Raw genomic sequence first — 15,391 nt, 5'->3', positions numbered from 1 at the left:
AGTGAGTTTACAGCCAAAGGCTTCCGTTTACCTTTCAAATTCCCTCCCTTGTTTGTCGCAGCTACCTGCTGTTTCACGAGACAGAGGCTTGTCGAAAGCTATCGCCACAGATACGCCGTTTGAAGTAATTCAATTAGTCACATGTGAGATAACAGTTAGCTTTCTACTATAGGATCATCTAATCTTTTTTTTTTTCTCTGGCAAAAATCTGGACAAAAATGAATCGCGTTCAAACCCTTCAAAAAAAGAAAAAGAAGGGACGGCCATCTGGTTTTCTCTGCACTGTGGTGTTGTGACACAACTTTGTGAAATGGTTCTTTCAAAACGACAACAAACAGAGACTTTGTCCTTCATCGGCAGAGATGTGACATGAAAAAAAAAAGAAGAAGACGAGATGCTTTGGACGCGATACGAGTGATGTGACATTATAGTGTCCGCGTTTCGGAGGTGTTTTTGAGGGCTATTTAACCCATTTTGGGTGGGAACCCTCTTTGGTGTTAGCATTATGTTGTGCTTTAGCTATTGAAAAATAGCAGATCTACAAGCTCATAGCGCGCCACCGAGTGGCGCGCTATGAGCTTGTAGGTCTGCTATTTTGAAAAATCGTGAGATGTGGCCCAAATGTTTGAATATAATTCTTTCAGAGCGAACGTTTTTTAGCTCAAATCTTTGCTTCTGGGGAGGTCCCTGGAATGACATATTTTCAGATGTGGGGTCGGCGGGCCAAATGCATATCATTTTTGGGTTCTTGACATGCAATATTGAGAACCACTGATATATAGAAAAATGAAGTTTTTCAGGAAAAAAATACATTTAAAAAAGACATTTTTTTTTTCAGGCCTAAAGGGTTTAAATAGCTTCCATGGAAGCCAGGGCGGTGCCATCACTCGCCTTCTAGCCATGCCACTGTACGCTCCCCCCTTTCTCCAAAGTACACTGCACAAGATTAATTTAATGCTCCGGCAGGATCATAAAGATCAAACAAGTGGAGAGATATCATTAAACATTGGAATGTTATCTCATTTGTCTAAACAAACTGATCCAATGAACAAGCCTAATTAAAAAGCTCGCCATAAACAAAGCTCTGGGATCGCGGGGGCCTCTCTCTCTCTCTCTCTCTCTCTCTCTCTCCTCTAACAATGGAACACAATTTATTTTATTAATCTAATGCATCATGTATCATATCATTACAGTTCAATATATCTATCATTAATTTTATTCCCTTCACTTAAAGGCTTTTATTGGAATTACTTTGGTTATTAGTTCGCTTCTAATGTATATTGGTTACTTCTCTGGATCTGGCTATGCTTACAATCTCTCTTATCTCGCTGCATAAACCTGTGCGTGTTATTCAAATTGCCTCATTCATTATGATAGCTTCCTCATGTAAATTGTGCTGACTGCTTCGCCCTTGCACAGTCCTCATTAGACTAATGAAAACCTTCAAACGAAAAAACTAAACAACCTGCCAAATAAAGGTCCGGGGTTATTATGAAAATTACAACTGTGGGAGCCGGGAGAAGCTCTCTTCATTAATTCATGCTCAGCAAATTGGTAACTAATTTAGTTGCACTCCTCTGCATTAATGGGTTATTTTATAAAAAATGTTTTCCACACACAGCCACGACGAGACCTCTCTGGGTGCACACATGCTGGAGAGCCCCAGAATCCTAATCAAGCCCAGTGACATATCGAGAATTGACAATCTCGACGATAATGCGGCGTATATTTGTGTGCATGACTGCATAGCGCAGTGGAATAATCACAATTGGTGTGCAACGGGGAGGGCTGTTGATTGTATTTCGGCCCCACTCCTTCCATCTTTTAACCCCTTTCGACCTGGGAACGATTCTGCAAATGTCTTCTAAAATCCTGACTGTTTTCTTGAAAAAGCCATGTTTTTCTACGTCAGTCGTTCTCGAACACTTTCATGCCACTTTTCACGATTCTTAAAAAAATAGCAGATCTACAAGCTCGTAGCGCGCCACTCGGTGGCGCGCTATGAGCTTGTAGATCTGCTATTTTTCAATAGCTAAAGCATAGCGTAATGCCAACACCAAAAGGGGTTCCCGGCCCAAAATGGGTTAAAGAACTGACAACATATTCGTGTTCGAATGGAGATGAAGTGCAGTTGAGAAATGGTGTTGACTATTTTGCCACTGAAGAGCCAATCAATTGCAGTAGTCTCTTTTTCTCTCTCTCACACACACACACACACACACACACACACACACCTTTTGCACAGCATATGTGCACACACACACACACACACACACACACACACACACGCACGCACGCACACACGCACACACGCACGCACCACTACACTTTTCACACTTTGCGACCCATAAATTCAGTTCATGATCTCGCTAATTATTATTATTCACTAGCTTCACACTCTTGTGAGTGAACGTCTAGCAACTGATCTTCACATCGGGAACTAACCAACGGGGGAACACACAGCCCAGTGATTTCCACAGTGGGTTTAATATCATTATCAAACTCCCCCACCACCACAGCACCCCCCCCCCACCCCCCCGCCCCCTGCTCTGCTGCTGCTGTAAAACCAACAGAGAATACTAAAATCTATTATTTGCTTAATTTCCTATTTAATCCAAAGCACACACAGTAAACGAATTTCACTCTGTATCTTGTCTTCTCTTTTCTTTCTCTGAGGGGGCGCTACTATACGGCTCCTATATTAGATTAGATGTTCGTCGTTCGTACACAAACATTACATTCCCATTGACGACGAATGGAGAATTGACGTCATGTGTGTGTGTGTGTCTGATGATGTCGTCGATAAGAGCAAGCGATATATATATAATAGTGTTTGAGGTAATTAATCTACGTATAAGTATTTAGGAGGATGGTGTTTAATAAACATATTGTGTTTGATTGAACTCTTGTACTGTTGTAGAAAAGAGCATCTGGAGATGGAAGATGTGTTCAGTGAAACATGGAGGTACAGTTTGAGTAATTGAAATGTTCAGATGACGGTCTGAAATAACATCTCACTATAAATAACGCAATATGCCTGGGAACTCCCTGTGAAGCTCAATTTGACACGTGAACACGCGGCATTAATTAATATTGTTATAATTAACGTTAATATTTCTATTCATTACATCTGTTCACGATACACAGTGCAGTTCCTGAGCGATATACTTCCGCAAGTCTTTAACTAGTGTAGACTCTCAGAGTTAACTTAAACACTGGGGGTTTTGATGGTGTAAGATGTTGTGTACATGAGGAATCTGAATAGAGCGGTTCTGTGAATGGGCGACTGTGGCTCAGGAGGTAGAGCAGGTGGATGTCGGGGTTCGATCCCCGGCCCGGGTCATACCAAAGACTCTAAAAATGGGACCCAGTGCCTCCCTGCTTGACACTCAGCATCATAAGGGTTGGATTGGGGGGTATAAGTCCCTGCGACATACTAGTGTCATGTCCAGGGGGTGTACTTTTACATCAAGCTGCCTCACGCTACATAAACAGGGCTCCTGCCCCTATGGGCCTCATGGCACGGCAAGGCTACTTACTTACTTTACAGGTGAATGCTGACCGACTGACTGACTGACCTTTGTCTAGATGCATCCTCTTCCCTTCGTGGCTCATGTCGTGAGCCAGGTCTCCCTCCCGGGGCCCCGGCAGGCCCATGCTGGGGGACAGGCCGAGCAGGGCGTGGTTCATGTTCATGGACAGGCCGTTGTGGGAGTGGTGGTGCGCCGCTGCAGAGAGAGAACCATGTGTTTTAAAACCATTCGGACCCGAGATCAGATTCATACGAGGTTTCCCCTGGACACACACTGGTCTGATTAACGCATTCTGACCTGAGATCAGATTCATACGAGGTTTCCACTGGACACACACTGGTCTGATGAACCCATTCTGACCCGAGATCAGATTCGACAAAATGTCTTCTAAATCGTGACAGCTATCTTGAAAGACCTGTGTGTTTTCTATAAGTGGCGCTCAAACTATTTCACGCCAAGGAAGGAGCCCCCAAAATGATGGTGTATTTGGCCCCGCCGATGCCCATCTGAAAATATGTTACCAATGCATGTCTTTCTACCAAGGGTACTATAGAGCGTTGCAGTCCCGCCCCCCATTCATGACGACACCAGGCCCAGGAAATTGTTTCCAATTGCATTTTTCCCATAGACATTTCAAAACGTATTTATTTAAAGACCTTATAAGCGTCGTACAAAGCCAACTCTTGTCGTGACAAATCATGACAACAAAGTCAATATTTTGGACCAAATAAATAATTACAAAAAAAAGTGTTACTTGTTAACCTGCCGTTTTCTTCTTCTTTCTAATTATTTGTTCAGCGCAAAAATTTGTGTTTGTTGTCATGATTTGTCACGACAAGAGTTGGCTTTGTCCGTGGCGTAAACGTCTTTAAATAAATACTTTCTGAAAAGTCTATGAGGAAAATGAACAGGGATTTATTTTCCGGGTCTCTCGAGGGGGGGCGAGACTGCGACGCTCTATAGGTACCCTCACAAAGAACATGCAGTAATCCTGGTCTCTAAACTGCCACTATACCTGGCCAGCCGGTGGCGCCTGATGGAGGGGAAAGGAACCGGTTGGAATAACGTGTTCCTTCTACGCGCTACAGTACGTCCAACCGGTGGAAATTCTCCCCTCCTTCCTCATGCATTGGAGGAAGCATGAGGTCAGTCCATTGCTCTCCCCAGGTGGGCCAGGTTGGAGTGTAGAGCCCAGGATTATTATTAGATAATTAGATATTTTTTGGTGGAAAAAAATGGGTTACAAAATCGTGGGATAAAAAATTATATTATTATACAAAAAAAAAAAGAACTGAACGCTGTCTGCATGTTAGCTTGTAGATCGGCAAGCGCCACCAAGTAACACCATCATCATACGAAATAAATTGGGCTCAGTCCAGTGTTGCTTTTGGCAGCAAATTTAAATTTTAGTTTTAGTCATTTAGTCTCCTCAATATAGTTTTAATTTAGTTTCAGTCACATTTTAGTCACCCGGAATGTTTTAGTGTATACGGTATATATATTTAGTTATAGTTTTAGTTACCAATGGCTTAGTTTTTATTTCGTTTTTTTATGTAGTTTTTGTCAGTGAAAAAAAGGCAGTCAACGAACATTTTTCGTCATAGTATTTTAGTCGACGAAAACAACACTGTCTCGGTCGCAGGTACAATATACCAGGGGTGGGCAACTGTCGGCCCGGGGGGGCCACATGCGGCCCCCACCTTCCCTTAACACATTGAGTACGCCAACGTGCATCAAAATAAAGGCCCTTATAGTGCCAGAGTAGTCTGATCGCTTTTACTCTGAAAGCCATGAACCGGAAATACTTTCTTAAAAAAATTGACTTGACAAAGTGAGCTCATAATCCCCGATCATCTTAATATATTTATATAAACTCCAAAAAGCGTTCATATTTTGCAGGAGAGACGGATGAGGAGCAGAAATGCAGCGCCAGCATATCGATCCATTCATCACCACGGAGAGCGCCCTGGATGAGGAGATACGAGTCATTCTTTCCGCCGCGCTAACATGGGAGTCAATGACAAGCTAATATTTGCACAGAGCGTTAGCATACGGCAAGCGAAAAGCGAAATGCCAAAAAAGAAAATAGGAATAATTCTGAATATTATTATCTCGCCCCGCGTCGTTTGGACGTCGCTAGGACGTCCACAGACGTCTAAGGTATTACTCGTTTCTGATCCTTATGACGTTTCCAGACGTGTTTTGTACAGAATGTGTTAATGTGGCCCTCAGGTTAATGTCAGAATACTGATATAATATTGGTTTCAGCTGTTTACAATTCCACAACATGGAAACACCACCCGCTTTAATTACTGCCTAAATCAGTAGCTCAAGCTCAGGCCTGTGAAATGACATGAAAATGTAAATTTCCAGGATTCCAATTCAAAAATAGCAAAATTTTTTTTTAAAGATTTCAATTCGAATATAGCAAAAAAATAGCCGATCTACAAGCTCAAAAGATCGGCTATTTTAGCTACGACAGTAATATATGGCCCTCTAGGGAGTGTGTGTGGAAATATAGTGGCCCTCTCCATGGTCAAAGTTGCCCACCCCTGCAATAATACGTACGTGCGGGGCGTACGGGCGGGGGAGTTGGACAGATATACTGTATATACTGTACGTACTGTACAGATACAATAATACGTACGTATCCTGTCCGAGGAGCTCTCGGTGCGGGCGGGGGAGCTGGACACGCTGCTGCTCCGGTGCGACGAGGGGTGTGAGCTGGGCCTCCTGCCGTCCTCCAGAGACGGAGCCGGGGACGGGCTGTCCGGCACACGGTTGTCCTGCAAGCCCAGCATCCACAGATACACACGCACACACACTCTCGGGATAAGCACCTGAGCTGCAGACACATGTATCATGCAGCACACAAACCTATAGCCCTATATACGATAACCCATTCTGACCCGAGATCAGATTCTACGAATGTCTTCTATACATCCTGACAGTTTTCTTTCTTTCTTTCGATCATTTTATTTTTTTCATTTTTGCACAAACCGATACATGACTCACATATACATACACAGACTAACCGACATACATTATACATACATACGTCCATACATCATCTTCTTCTTACTCCTTATATACTTGTTCATGTAGTCTTAGAAATCTTAAAGCCTTTGTTCTTAACATGAATATTTCCTTAATTTGCCAAACCTCTTGATAATATTTCTGCGTATTCTACTCCCATGTATTCCACAACTGGGCCCCAAACCAAGAAGAATCCATCCATGTCTCCTTGGAGAACATGTGTGAGCCGTTCTAGTGGGAGCAGTTGTAGAACATTATGGAGCCAACTCAATACAGATGGAACAACATCCCCTATCCAACATTGTAGTATTGACAACCTAGCACAGTACCATAGTATATTCAGAATTCTCTTAAATCTATTGAATTCAGGTGTCGTTGGGTGTAAGCCCAAGATACATTGTAGGGGATCTAGTTCGATCCATAGACCTGTTATAGTAGTATACTGACAGTTTTCTGAAAAAGCCTATGTTTCTATGTCAGTCGTGCAATTCTTGATGAAAAGCTTCTAATATATTATTTAGGCCCCAAAATCTATAAATCTCACACTGTTAAGTCAACCGGACGGTTCCACGCGCTGCACATGGTGACCTTTTTTTTCTTCACTTGAGCACCTGCCCCTCTAAATGTCTGCACGCCACTGGGCGGGTCCCCAGATGACAGTAAAGTGACAAAAAATACATCATAAAAAGAAAGAAAGAAAGAAAAGTCCATCACTGCATGAAAAGTAAATCAACAAACTTTGTCCAACACTCTACCCCAAACCCTAAACCTATAACCATAACCACAAGCACGACACAACGCATGGCATCAGTAATAAGGTATTACGGTAAAATAATCACCCCCCCAGCGCCCATTTTACAGAACACCTTGATCTTTAAGGTATTCAAAAAGCAATTGGTGTTAAAGTAACTAAGTACGTTTACTTTAAGTACTGTACTTCTACTCCACACTACATTTCAGATTCAAATATCATATACTTATTGTACTTTTTCCACTTTGTAGACTTGCATTATTATTTAAAAACATACACTTCAGCTCTGCATATTATATGAAAAACATGAAATGGGATCATCTGCATAGTGAGTACTTTGGTACATTTTGATGCCAATACTTTTGCACTTTCACTCGAGTACATTTTGAATTCCGGACTTTTACTTTGCAACGGAGTAGTTTCCCATTGCAGTATTGATACTTTCACTTATTAGCAATTATAAGCAATAATATGTCAAAACTTTAATAATTTTTTGTATTCAGCTAGAGCAAAACGCTCCCAAAAATGTTTAGTCACATCTAGGGGACATCAAAAATGTTTAGTCACATCTAGGGGACATCAAAAATGTTTAGTCACATCTAGGGGACATCAAAAATGTTTAGTCACATCTAGGGGACATCAAAAATGTTTAGTCACATCTAGGGGACATCAAAAATGTTTAGTCACATCTAGGGGACATCAAAAATGTTTAGTCACATCTAGGGGACATCAAAAATGTTTAGTCACATCTAGGGGACATCAAAAATGTTTAGTCACATCTAGGGGACATCAAAAATGTTCAAAAAAACCCATCAAAAATGTTTTGTCTCTGTCGCAATCTGCATTCAAAGATGTTCCTAGAAGCTTTGTCATTGGTCGAAATGACTAACCCATCAGGAAGTAGACAGGCAAATCGACCAATGACAAAGCTTCTAGGGAAATCTTTGAATACAGATTGCGGCCCCTAGATGTGTCTCACAGAGACAAAACATTTTTCGGGAGCGTTTTACTCATTCCTGGCTGTCTGAATACCAAAAAAAACAACAGCCACCGAGTGGCGCGCTACGAGCTTGTAGGTCTGCTATTTTTTTGAAAAATCGAAGAACGACTGACATAGAAACATAGCTTTTTCAGAAAACTGTCAGGATGTACAGGTAGAAGACAGTTTTAGAATCTGATGTCGTGGTTGTCTTGTATTTGTTTCATATTAGTTCTCATCTCAGCTTTGAGTTCTTCTCGATTATCATTAACACATTTAGTACCGGAACTGCATCAAAATAAAGGCGTTGCTTGCGCCGGAGTAATCGCCAGAGTAGTGATCGCTTCCATTTTGAAAGCCATGAACCGGAAATACTTTCTTAAAAAAGTTGACTGACAAAGTGCCATCACAATCTCCGATCATCTTAATATATTTATATACGCTACAAAAAGAGTTCATATTTTGCGGGAGAGACGGATGAGGAGCAGAAACGCAGCGCCAGCATATCGATCCATTCATCACCACGGAGAGCGCCCTGGATGAGGAGATACGAGTCATTCTTTCCGCCGCGCTAACATGGGAGTCAATGACAAGCTAATAGTTTCACAGAGCGTTAGCATACGGCAAGCGAAAAGCGAAATGCCAAAAAAAAAAGAAGTAATTATTCTGAATATTATTATCTCGCCCCGCGTCGTTTGGACGTCGCTAGGACGTCCACAGACGTCTAAGGCACCTCTCGGTTCCAATCCTTATGACGTTTCAGGACGTGTTATGTACAAAATGTGTTAATGAGATTTTACAGGCGCTTTACATTGCTGTCAAGCTGCTTCTCAATCTTTTCGAGGGAAGTATGCACTTCTCCAATCTTTGATGTGAGGAGTGTTTTGAGCTCCTCTCTCTGCGTTCGGAGTTCCACCATGATAGCGTTGATATCCGTCGTATCGGTGTCTTTTTTGTCTCTTTGCCTTGTGGCATGGCCTCCCTGACCTGCCATATTATTCATTCACATACGCAGCGAATTTACTTAGTAATAAGTCGTATTTTCTACCTTTTTGTGTTAAGTTTGAGCCACAGGTTTTCACCGCACCATACCACGCCGGCGCATGCACTCATCCTATATGTATATAGGATACCTTTATAACAGAGGTGACCATTCTGGAGGGCAGGCTGAGGCCCTGGTGGCCCTGCGCCGCGGCCGCCATGTTGGCGATGGTGTTGAGGTGGTTCATCTGGCTCATCGCCATGGTGACCGAGGCCGGGGGCAGGCTGACGGGGATCAGGGGGTGGGGCATCATCATGAAGGGGAGTTCCAGGCCTGAGAGAGAGAGAGAGAGAGACACAGGGTTGGTTACTGCTCAACGATGCATTCAATGAGAGACACAGGAAGAGGTCGCTGGTTGGTTACTACTCAACGAGGCCTGAGAGAGAGAGAGACACAGGGAGAGGTCCCTGGTTGGTTACTGCTCAACGATGGACACAGGAAGAGGTCGCTGGTTGGTTACTACTCAACGATGCATTCAATGAGACACAGGAAGAGGTCGCTGGTTGGTTACTACTCAACGAGGCCTGAGAGAGAGAGACACAGGGAGAGGTCGCTGGTTGGTTACTGCTCAACGATGGACACAGGAAGAGGTCACTGGTTGGTTACTGCTCAACGATGCATTCAATGAGACACAGGAAGAAGTCGCTGGTTGGTTACTACTCAACGATGCATTCAATGAGACACAGGAAGAGGTCGCTGGTTGGTTACCGCTCAACGATGCATTCAATGAGACACAGGAAGAGGTCGCTGGTTGGTTACCGCTCAACGATGCATTCAATGAGTTTGACATTCACACGGGAAGCGCACGCACGCACACGCGCACAAGCACACGCACATGCACGCACAGTCGCACGACACACACACAGCTAAACAACAGCCTTGTCTTTATTGCAATGCACATGCACACACACACACACACACACACACACAGCGCAACCAGGATGGGGAAATTCCCACCATTGGGTGGATCTTTGGTGTTCAATAATAAATCCAAGGCATAATAGTGTCATCTTTTATTAATTTTTTTTATCATTTGGCTGGAATAATCACGCGTAATTATTTCTCCCCCCGTGCTAACATAATGTAAATAAATGTTTTACAGCTTATGTTAATAATGGCTATGCGCTATGCAGTACAACCAACTGTACAGAAATAATAAAGACAATGGGGAACGGAAACTATACACACACAGTCATTCAAAGACCAAAGTTTACACAGCTATAAAGATGCATCAATTATTCTGTGAAGGAATAAAAAAAGGGCACATTATGGAAATGGGCTCAATATTTACATATAAGAAATATCTCTGTAAAAAATAAGGCAATCTTAAAAGCCCATTACCCAAATGACTAGTTAAATGTGCTAATGACAAACAAGAAATGACTTTAGGGCTAATTATAGCCATGCAGCCTATATATCCAGGACCGGAGAGAGAGAGAGAGAGAGAGAGAGAGAGAGAGAGAGAGAGAGAGAGAGAGAGAGGGAGAGAGGAAAGGATTGGAGTTCCTTGCAACCGTTATAAAAAACTGGATCTTCATTTGTTTCTTCTTTGAATGCACACGAATGATTTCATTAAAACATCAGAGGCATCATACAAATGTTTTAAATTATTGAACTGCTGTTCTCGGGGGGGGGGGGCAGACATCTAATTGGGTAAAATCGGAGGCATTAGTGGTCCAAAAACGCACAGAATGTCCAATAAAGATACCATGGGGGGTACTAGTTAGTCGTACACTGTGTCGCCATGCAACTGCAACTGCCTCTGAATGACTTAATGAAAACAGGCCAACTTTTCAAAGGACACGAGAGCAGCACACAGAAGGTCAAAGCTAGGTGTCTGTAGCCCCCCCAACCAAACCACAGACCCTCCACCCCCCTTTCCCCCCCCCCCCCCCGCTCTGTGGGGACTTTGAACTTGGCAGGATCAAAAGTGACTGGGAGAGAACAGTTTGGTCTCCTTCCTTCAACCACCTCAGATGCTTTTTTCCTCGAGTACTTTAAAGGAAGCCTCATAGACATACTATTGGATCTGATTGAGTTGATTCTTCATTCCATTTTTTGTGTGTATTCCCCCCCCCCCCTCCACCCCCTTCTTCTTCTTTTCTTGGCAGACCAGTTCAAGGTAAAGAGCTGCGTGAAAGAGACGGGGGGGGGGGGGGGGAAGAAAAAAAACAGCAATACAGAAAAGCTTTTCTGTGTCGCCGTATTTCCTTTTATTCTATCCTCCACCACAATACGACTCTGCACTCGTTTCCTAAACAAAACATCAGTATACCCCCAAAGGGCAGCACCACCGAACGAGATCTGCATGACAGTCAAAAGAAGAGAAGGACACTGGTGGTTGTTGTGGAAATGAAAGGGGAGACATGAAGAGGTACTCCTCTCTCTGCCATTCCTTCCCTTTCCTTTCCTCCCTCCTCCCCCAGTTCCAAAAGAAACATTGATTTCCATAAGAAAGATGGCATGCAGTTTCACAGTGGCGAGTGTATATATCCCTCCCGCCCGAACAATATAAAGCCAGGGAAGATTAAAGAAAAGGCTGGAGGAAGCCCGCAGACGAGCACCTTGTATCAGCGCCTCTTCTCCTCTCCCGGAGCTCCGGTCTGAATCAATTACCACTCAGCGGGCTATAAGCTCAATTAACCCCTTCTGGGCGCGAACCCCCTTTTGGTGTTTTAAACATTATGTATGTTATAGTTTAGCTATTGAAAAATAGCAGATCTATATACAAGCTCATAGTGAGCTTGTATAGGTCTGCTATTTTTGAAAAATCGTGAAAATGTGCCGCAAATTTGGAATATATATATTTTTTCGGAACGAACGTTTTTCAACTCAAATCTTTGCTTCTGGGGGGGGGGTCCCTGGAACAACATTATTTTCAGATGGGGGGGGGGGGGGGGGGGGGGGGGTCGGAGGCCAATTACATATAATTTTCGGGGGTCCTTGACATGAAATATTGAGAACCGCTGATACAGAAACATGAGGTTTTTCAGAAAGAACAAAAGACATTTAAAAAAAAATACTTCCGACTTCGACGTCAGGCCTAAATGGCTTAAAAACCACCACAGAATGCCTGATTGTGGGGGTACTTACAGTATATAGGACAACATGGAGAGAGAGAGGGGCTGGACTACACCCATCTACCTTTCAAAGAAACTCAAGGGCCAGAGCGACGAGACTGATCCTGCCTTTGAGGTAAATCCAAGCCAGTATACACTCATTCATTCAAAGCACTGCAGCCACATGCTTGTGTCGTACAAATGCATTACAAAAAACACACACTCGCATACTCACAAAAGACACAATTTGAAGGAAATGGATAATGGACTACCGACATACAGAGAGAGAGAGAGAGAGAGTGACAAACAGAATAACAGAGCTTTGTGAATGATGTGTGTCAGTGCCCAGGCACCGTGCGTGTGTGCGTGCGTGCGTGTCTCTGTGATACATCTCATTCTCCACCTTAAAGGCTGACTGCCCCGGCGGTGGCGACACAGTGACCGTCTCTATTCACTCCGCGGGGGGTATTAGTCTCACTCTCAGCGTCTGTCCGCCCCCTTTCATGTCCCCCTTTACCCCAAAGCGATGTTTCTTCCATAAAGGCCCATTCAGACCACTGTAGGGGAATGTGCCATTGGACCAACAAGGGCTTCCACCAAATCCCTTTATGTGGATGTGAAAGGCACCCAGGTGGAGTGAGATTGGTCGCATTCAGAGGGACATCTTTTATTAAATATCACTCGTGATTTCTTTCCCGTTCAGTGACTCTATAGCTCATGAGGTATTCATTATTTGTACAGTAGTATATATACCGCAAATGTGGTATCACATTGTAAATAATGTCATATGAAGATGGTGATATGATTTGAATATTTTCTCTCCTTTTATTTGGCCTTTCCATTTCTGTCTTTTTCTTTCTTTTCTGTGTGAACATGAGTACAGTAAATTGAGGGCATGGTAAATGTTATCCTCATGTACAAGAAAGGTGGATTACTTAACCCATTCTGACCTGAGATCAGATTCTAAAAAAATGTCTTCTACATCCTGACAGTTTTCTGAAAAAGCTACGTTTCTATGTCAGTCGTTCTTCGATCTTTCAAAAATAGCTAGACCTATACAAGCTCGTAGCGCTCCACTCGGTGGCACGCTACGAGCTTGTAGATCTGCTATTTTTCAATAGCTAAAGCATAACATAATGCTATAACACCAAAAGGGGTTCCCGCGGCCCAAAATGGGGTTAAGGACGTAATCCGCCTTTTTGATTCGGAGCCCACTTGGATGGCTTGGTCATCCCCTCAGCTCTTTGTATATACAGTAGCTGCTGGGTATGCCAATTTACAAAAGGAAAAAATAAAGTGTAATTTAATGAAACTCGACATTGCTTACCTAAGTTAGGTCAATATGGTCATAAATCCTTCCAGATTTCTTTGTTTTGTATACAGTTATTCCTTGTATAAGAATAATGCATGTATTCCCATGCAGTAACATGCGTGTTTTTCAAAATGCTGACACGTTGATGGACTGACGGCGGTTGAGCTGTGGGGGCTGAAAAGCTTCCACGCTTGCTCGTATAATCTCTCCACGAAAGTGAATTTGAATATCAGAAGAAGTGGCATGATGTTTGACGTACTGTAATGCTTGAGACTGTTGTTGAGAGCCTGCAATGTTTATTTTTTAATTTTTGTTTTAAAGGACCACTTCACTTCACTTTTCAACCTATCTTCATGTAATAGGCCCTCACTAATAAATAATAATCATGATAATTTTTAATAATGATGATTTTTTTCTACTCAGTCCGTGTCTCATAGGAGAGCTGTGGGCAGTTTAGAAACAGTCTTCCAGTGACATCATCATTAGGCAAATCATTTTTTAAACAAGATTTTTTTTTACAAAAATGTTTAGATTTTTATTATCATGAGAACGATGGCTTCCTTTTTCGCATTGCAACATTTCAGGACTAGAAAGCCTGCAGTTTTTCTTAGCTTGTAACACCCATCGATGATGTCACTGGAAGACGGTTTCTGAACTGCCCACAGCCCTCTTATGAGACACAGACTGAGTAGAATCTTTTTTTCATGATTATTAGTGAGGACCTATTATATGAAGATAGGTTGAAAAGTGGTGAAGTGGTCCTTTAATTCATTATGAGATGACATTGAGAACATTACGCCAAAAACTAATTTTCACCGAATAAAAACATTTCGTTCAGTGATATTTATAGCAGTAGTATAAAATCACAACAAGGCCATACTTTTCGACTCTAACACAATGGTCACTTAAAATATCCTAAGATTATTACAGTGAACACGTTCATCAGTTTGCAGTTTTTTTCTATATACAAAACAAAGGAGCTTATTGGATCAGACGAGAGTTGCATTATTTCCAACGCACAGCCCCGTTTCTCCTGAAGGGCATAAACAATGCATTTGGAGTAATTTACCTGGAGTAAGCCTGGGGGACCAGCAAAGGTGAACTCCTATTTACCGTCATTAACCCATTCTGACCTGAGATCAGATTCTAAAAATGTCTTCTATACATCCTGACGGTTTTCCATTCTGACCTGAGATCAGATTCTAAAAAATGTCTTCTACGTCAGTCGCTCTTCGATTTTTCCAAAATAGCAGATCTACAAGCTCATAGCGCGCCACCGAGTGGCGCGCTATGAGCTTGTAGATCTGCTATTTTTCAATAGCTAAAGCATGACATAATGCTAACACAGAAAGGGGTTCCCGACCAGAATGGGTTAAAGCTACAAATCACTTAATACCAATATAAACAGCTCAGCTATTATGCTGCGGTCGGTGGTGGTGCCTGGGAGTTCATGCATGGATGAGCAAAGATCCAAATCATGGAGGATGAATTGAATGAATTAAAACAGCCCTTGGTATAACGGCGTGATTAAACCAGTCACGGCGGGAACCCCCTTTTGGTGTTTTAAAAGCATTATGTTATACTTGAGAAAAAGAGCTATTGAAAAATAGCAGATCTATACAAGCTTGTATAGATCTGCTATTGAAAAATCGTGAAAACGTGGCGCAAATCTTTGAATA

At 42.6% G+C, this 15,391-nt stretch overlaps 1 protein-coding gene across 1 annotated transcript in view; it reads right to left on the bottom strand.

Annotated features, from left to right (window-relative positions):
- Nucleotides 1–2,414: 2,414 nt before the first annotated feature.
- Nucleotides 2,415–15,391, bottom strand: part of dachd (dachshund d) — a gene marked incomplete at its 3' end in the record, with an annotated part of 160,160 nt that continues 147,183 nt past the window's right edge. Inside the window, exons 4-7 of the mRNA XM_080785251.1 lie at nucleotides 9,433–9,614; nucleotides 6,181–6,319; nucleotides 3,579–3,728; nucleotides 2,415–2,440 (exon numbers count right to left, since the gene is read on the bottom strand). Of these exons, the coding sequence (XP_080641377.1) occupies nucleotides 2,415–2,440; nucleotides 3,579–3,728; nucleotides 6,181–6,319; nucleotides 9,433–9,614 (497 nt within the window). The remainder of the gene's footprint in view (nucleotides 2,441–3,578; nucleotides 3,729–6,180; nucleotides 6,320–9,432; nucleotides 9,615–15,391) is intronic.

The sequence above is a fragment of the Protomyctophum bolini genome (assembly GCF_963924005.1).
Source record: "Protomyctophum bolini genome assembly, chromosome: 16".
NCBI classification, from domain to species: domain Eukaryota; kingdom Metazoa; phylum Chordata; class Actinopteri; order Myctophiformes; family Myctophidae; genus Protomyctophum; species Protomyctophum bolini.
Note: the sequence above shows the minus strand (reverse complement) of the source record. Positions and strands in the feature narration are given on the sequence as shown.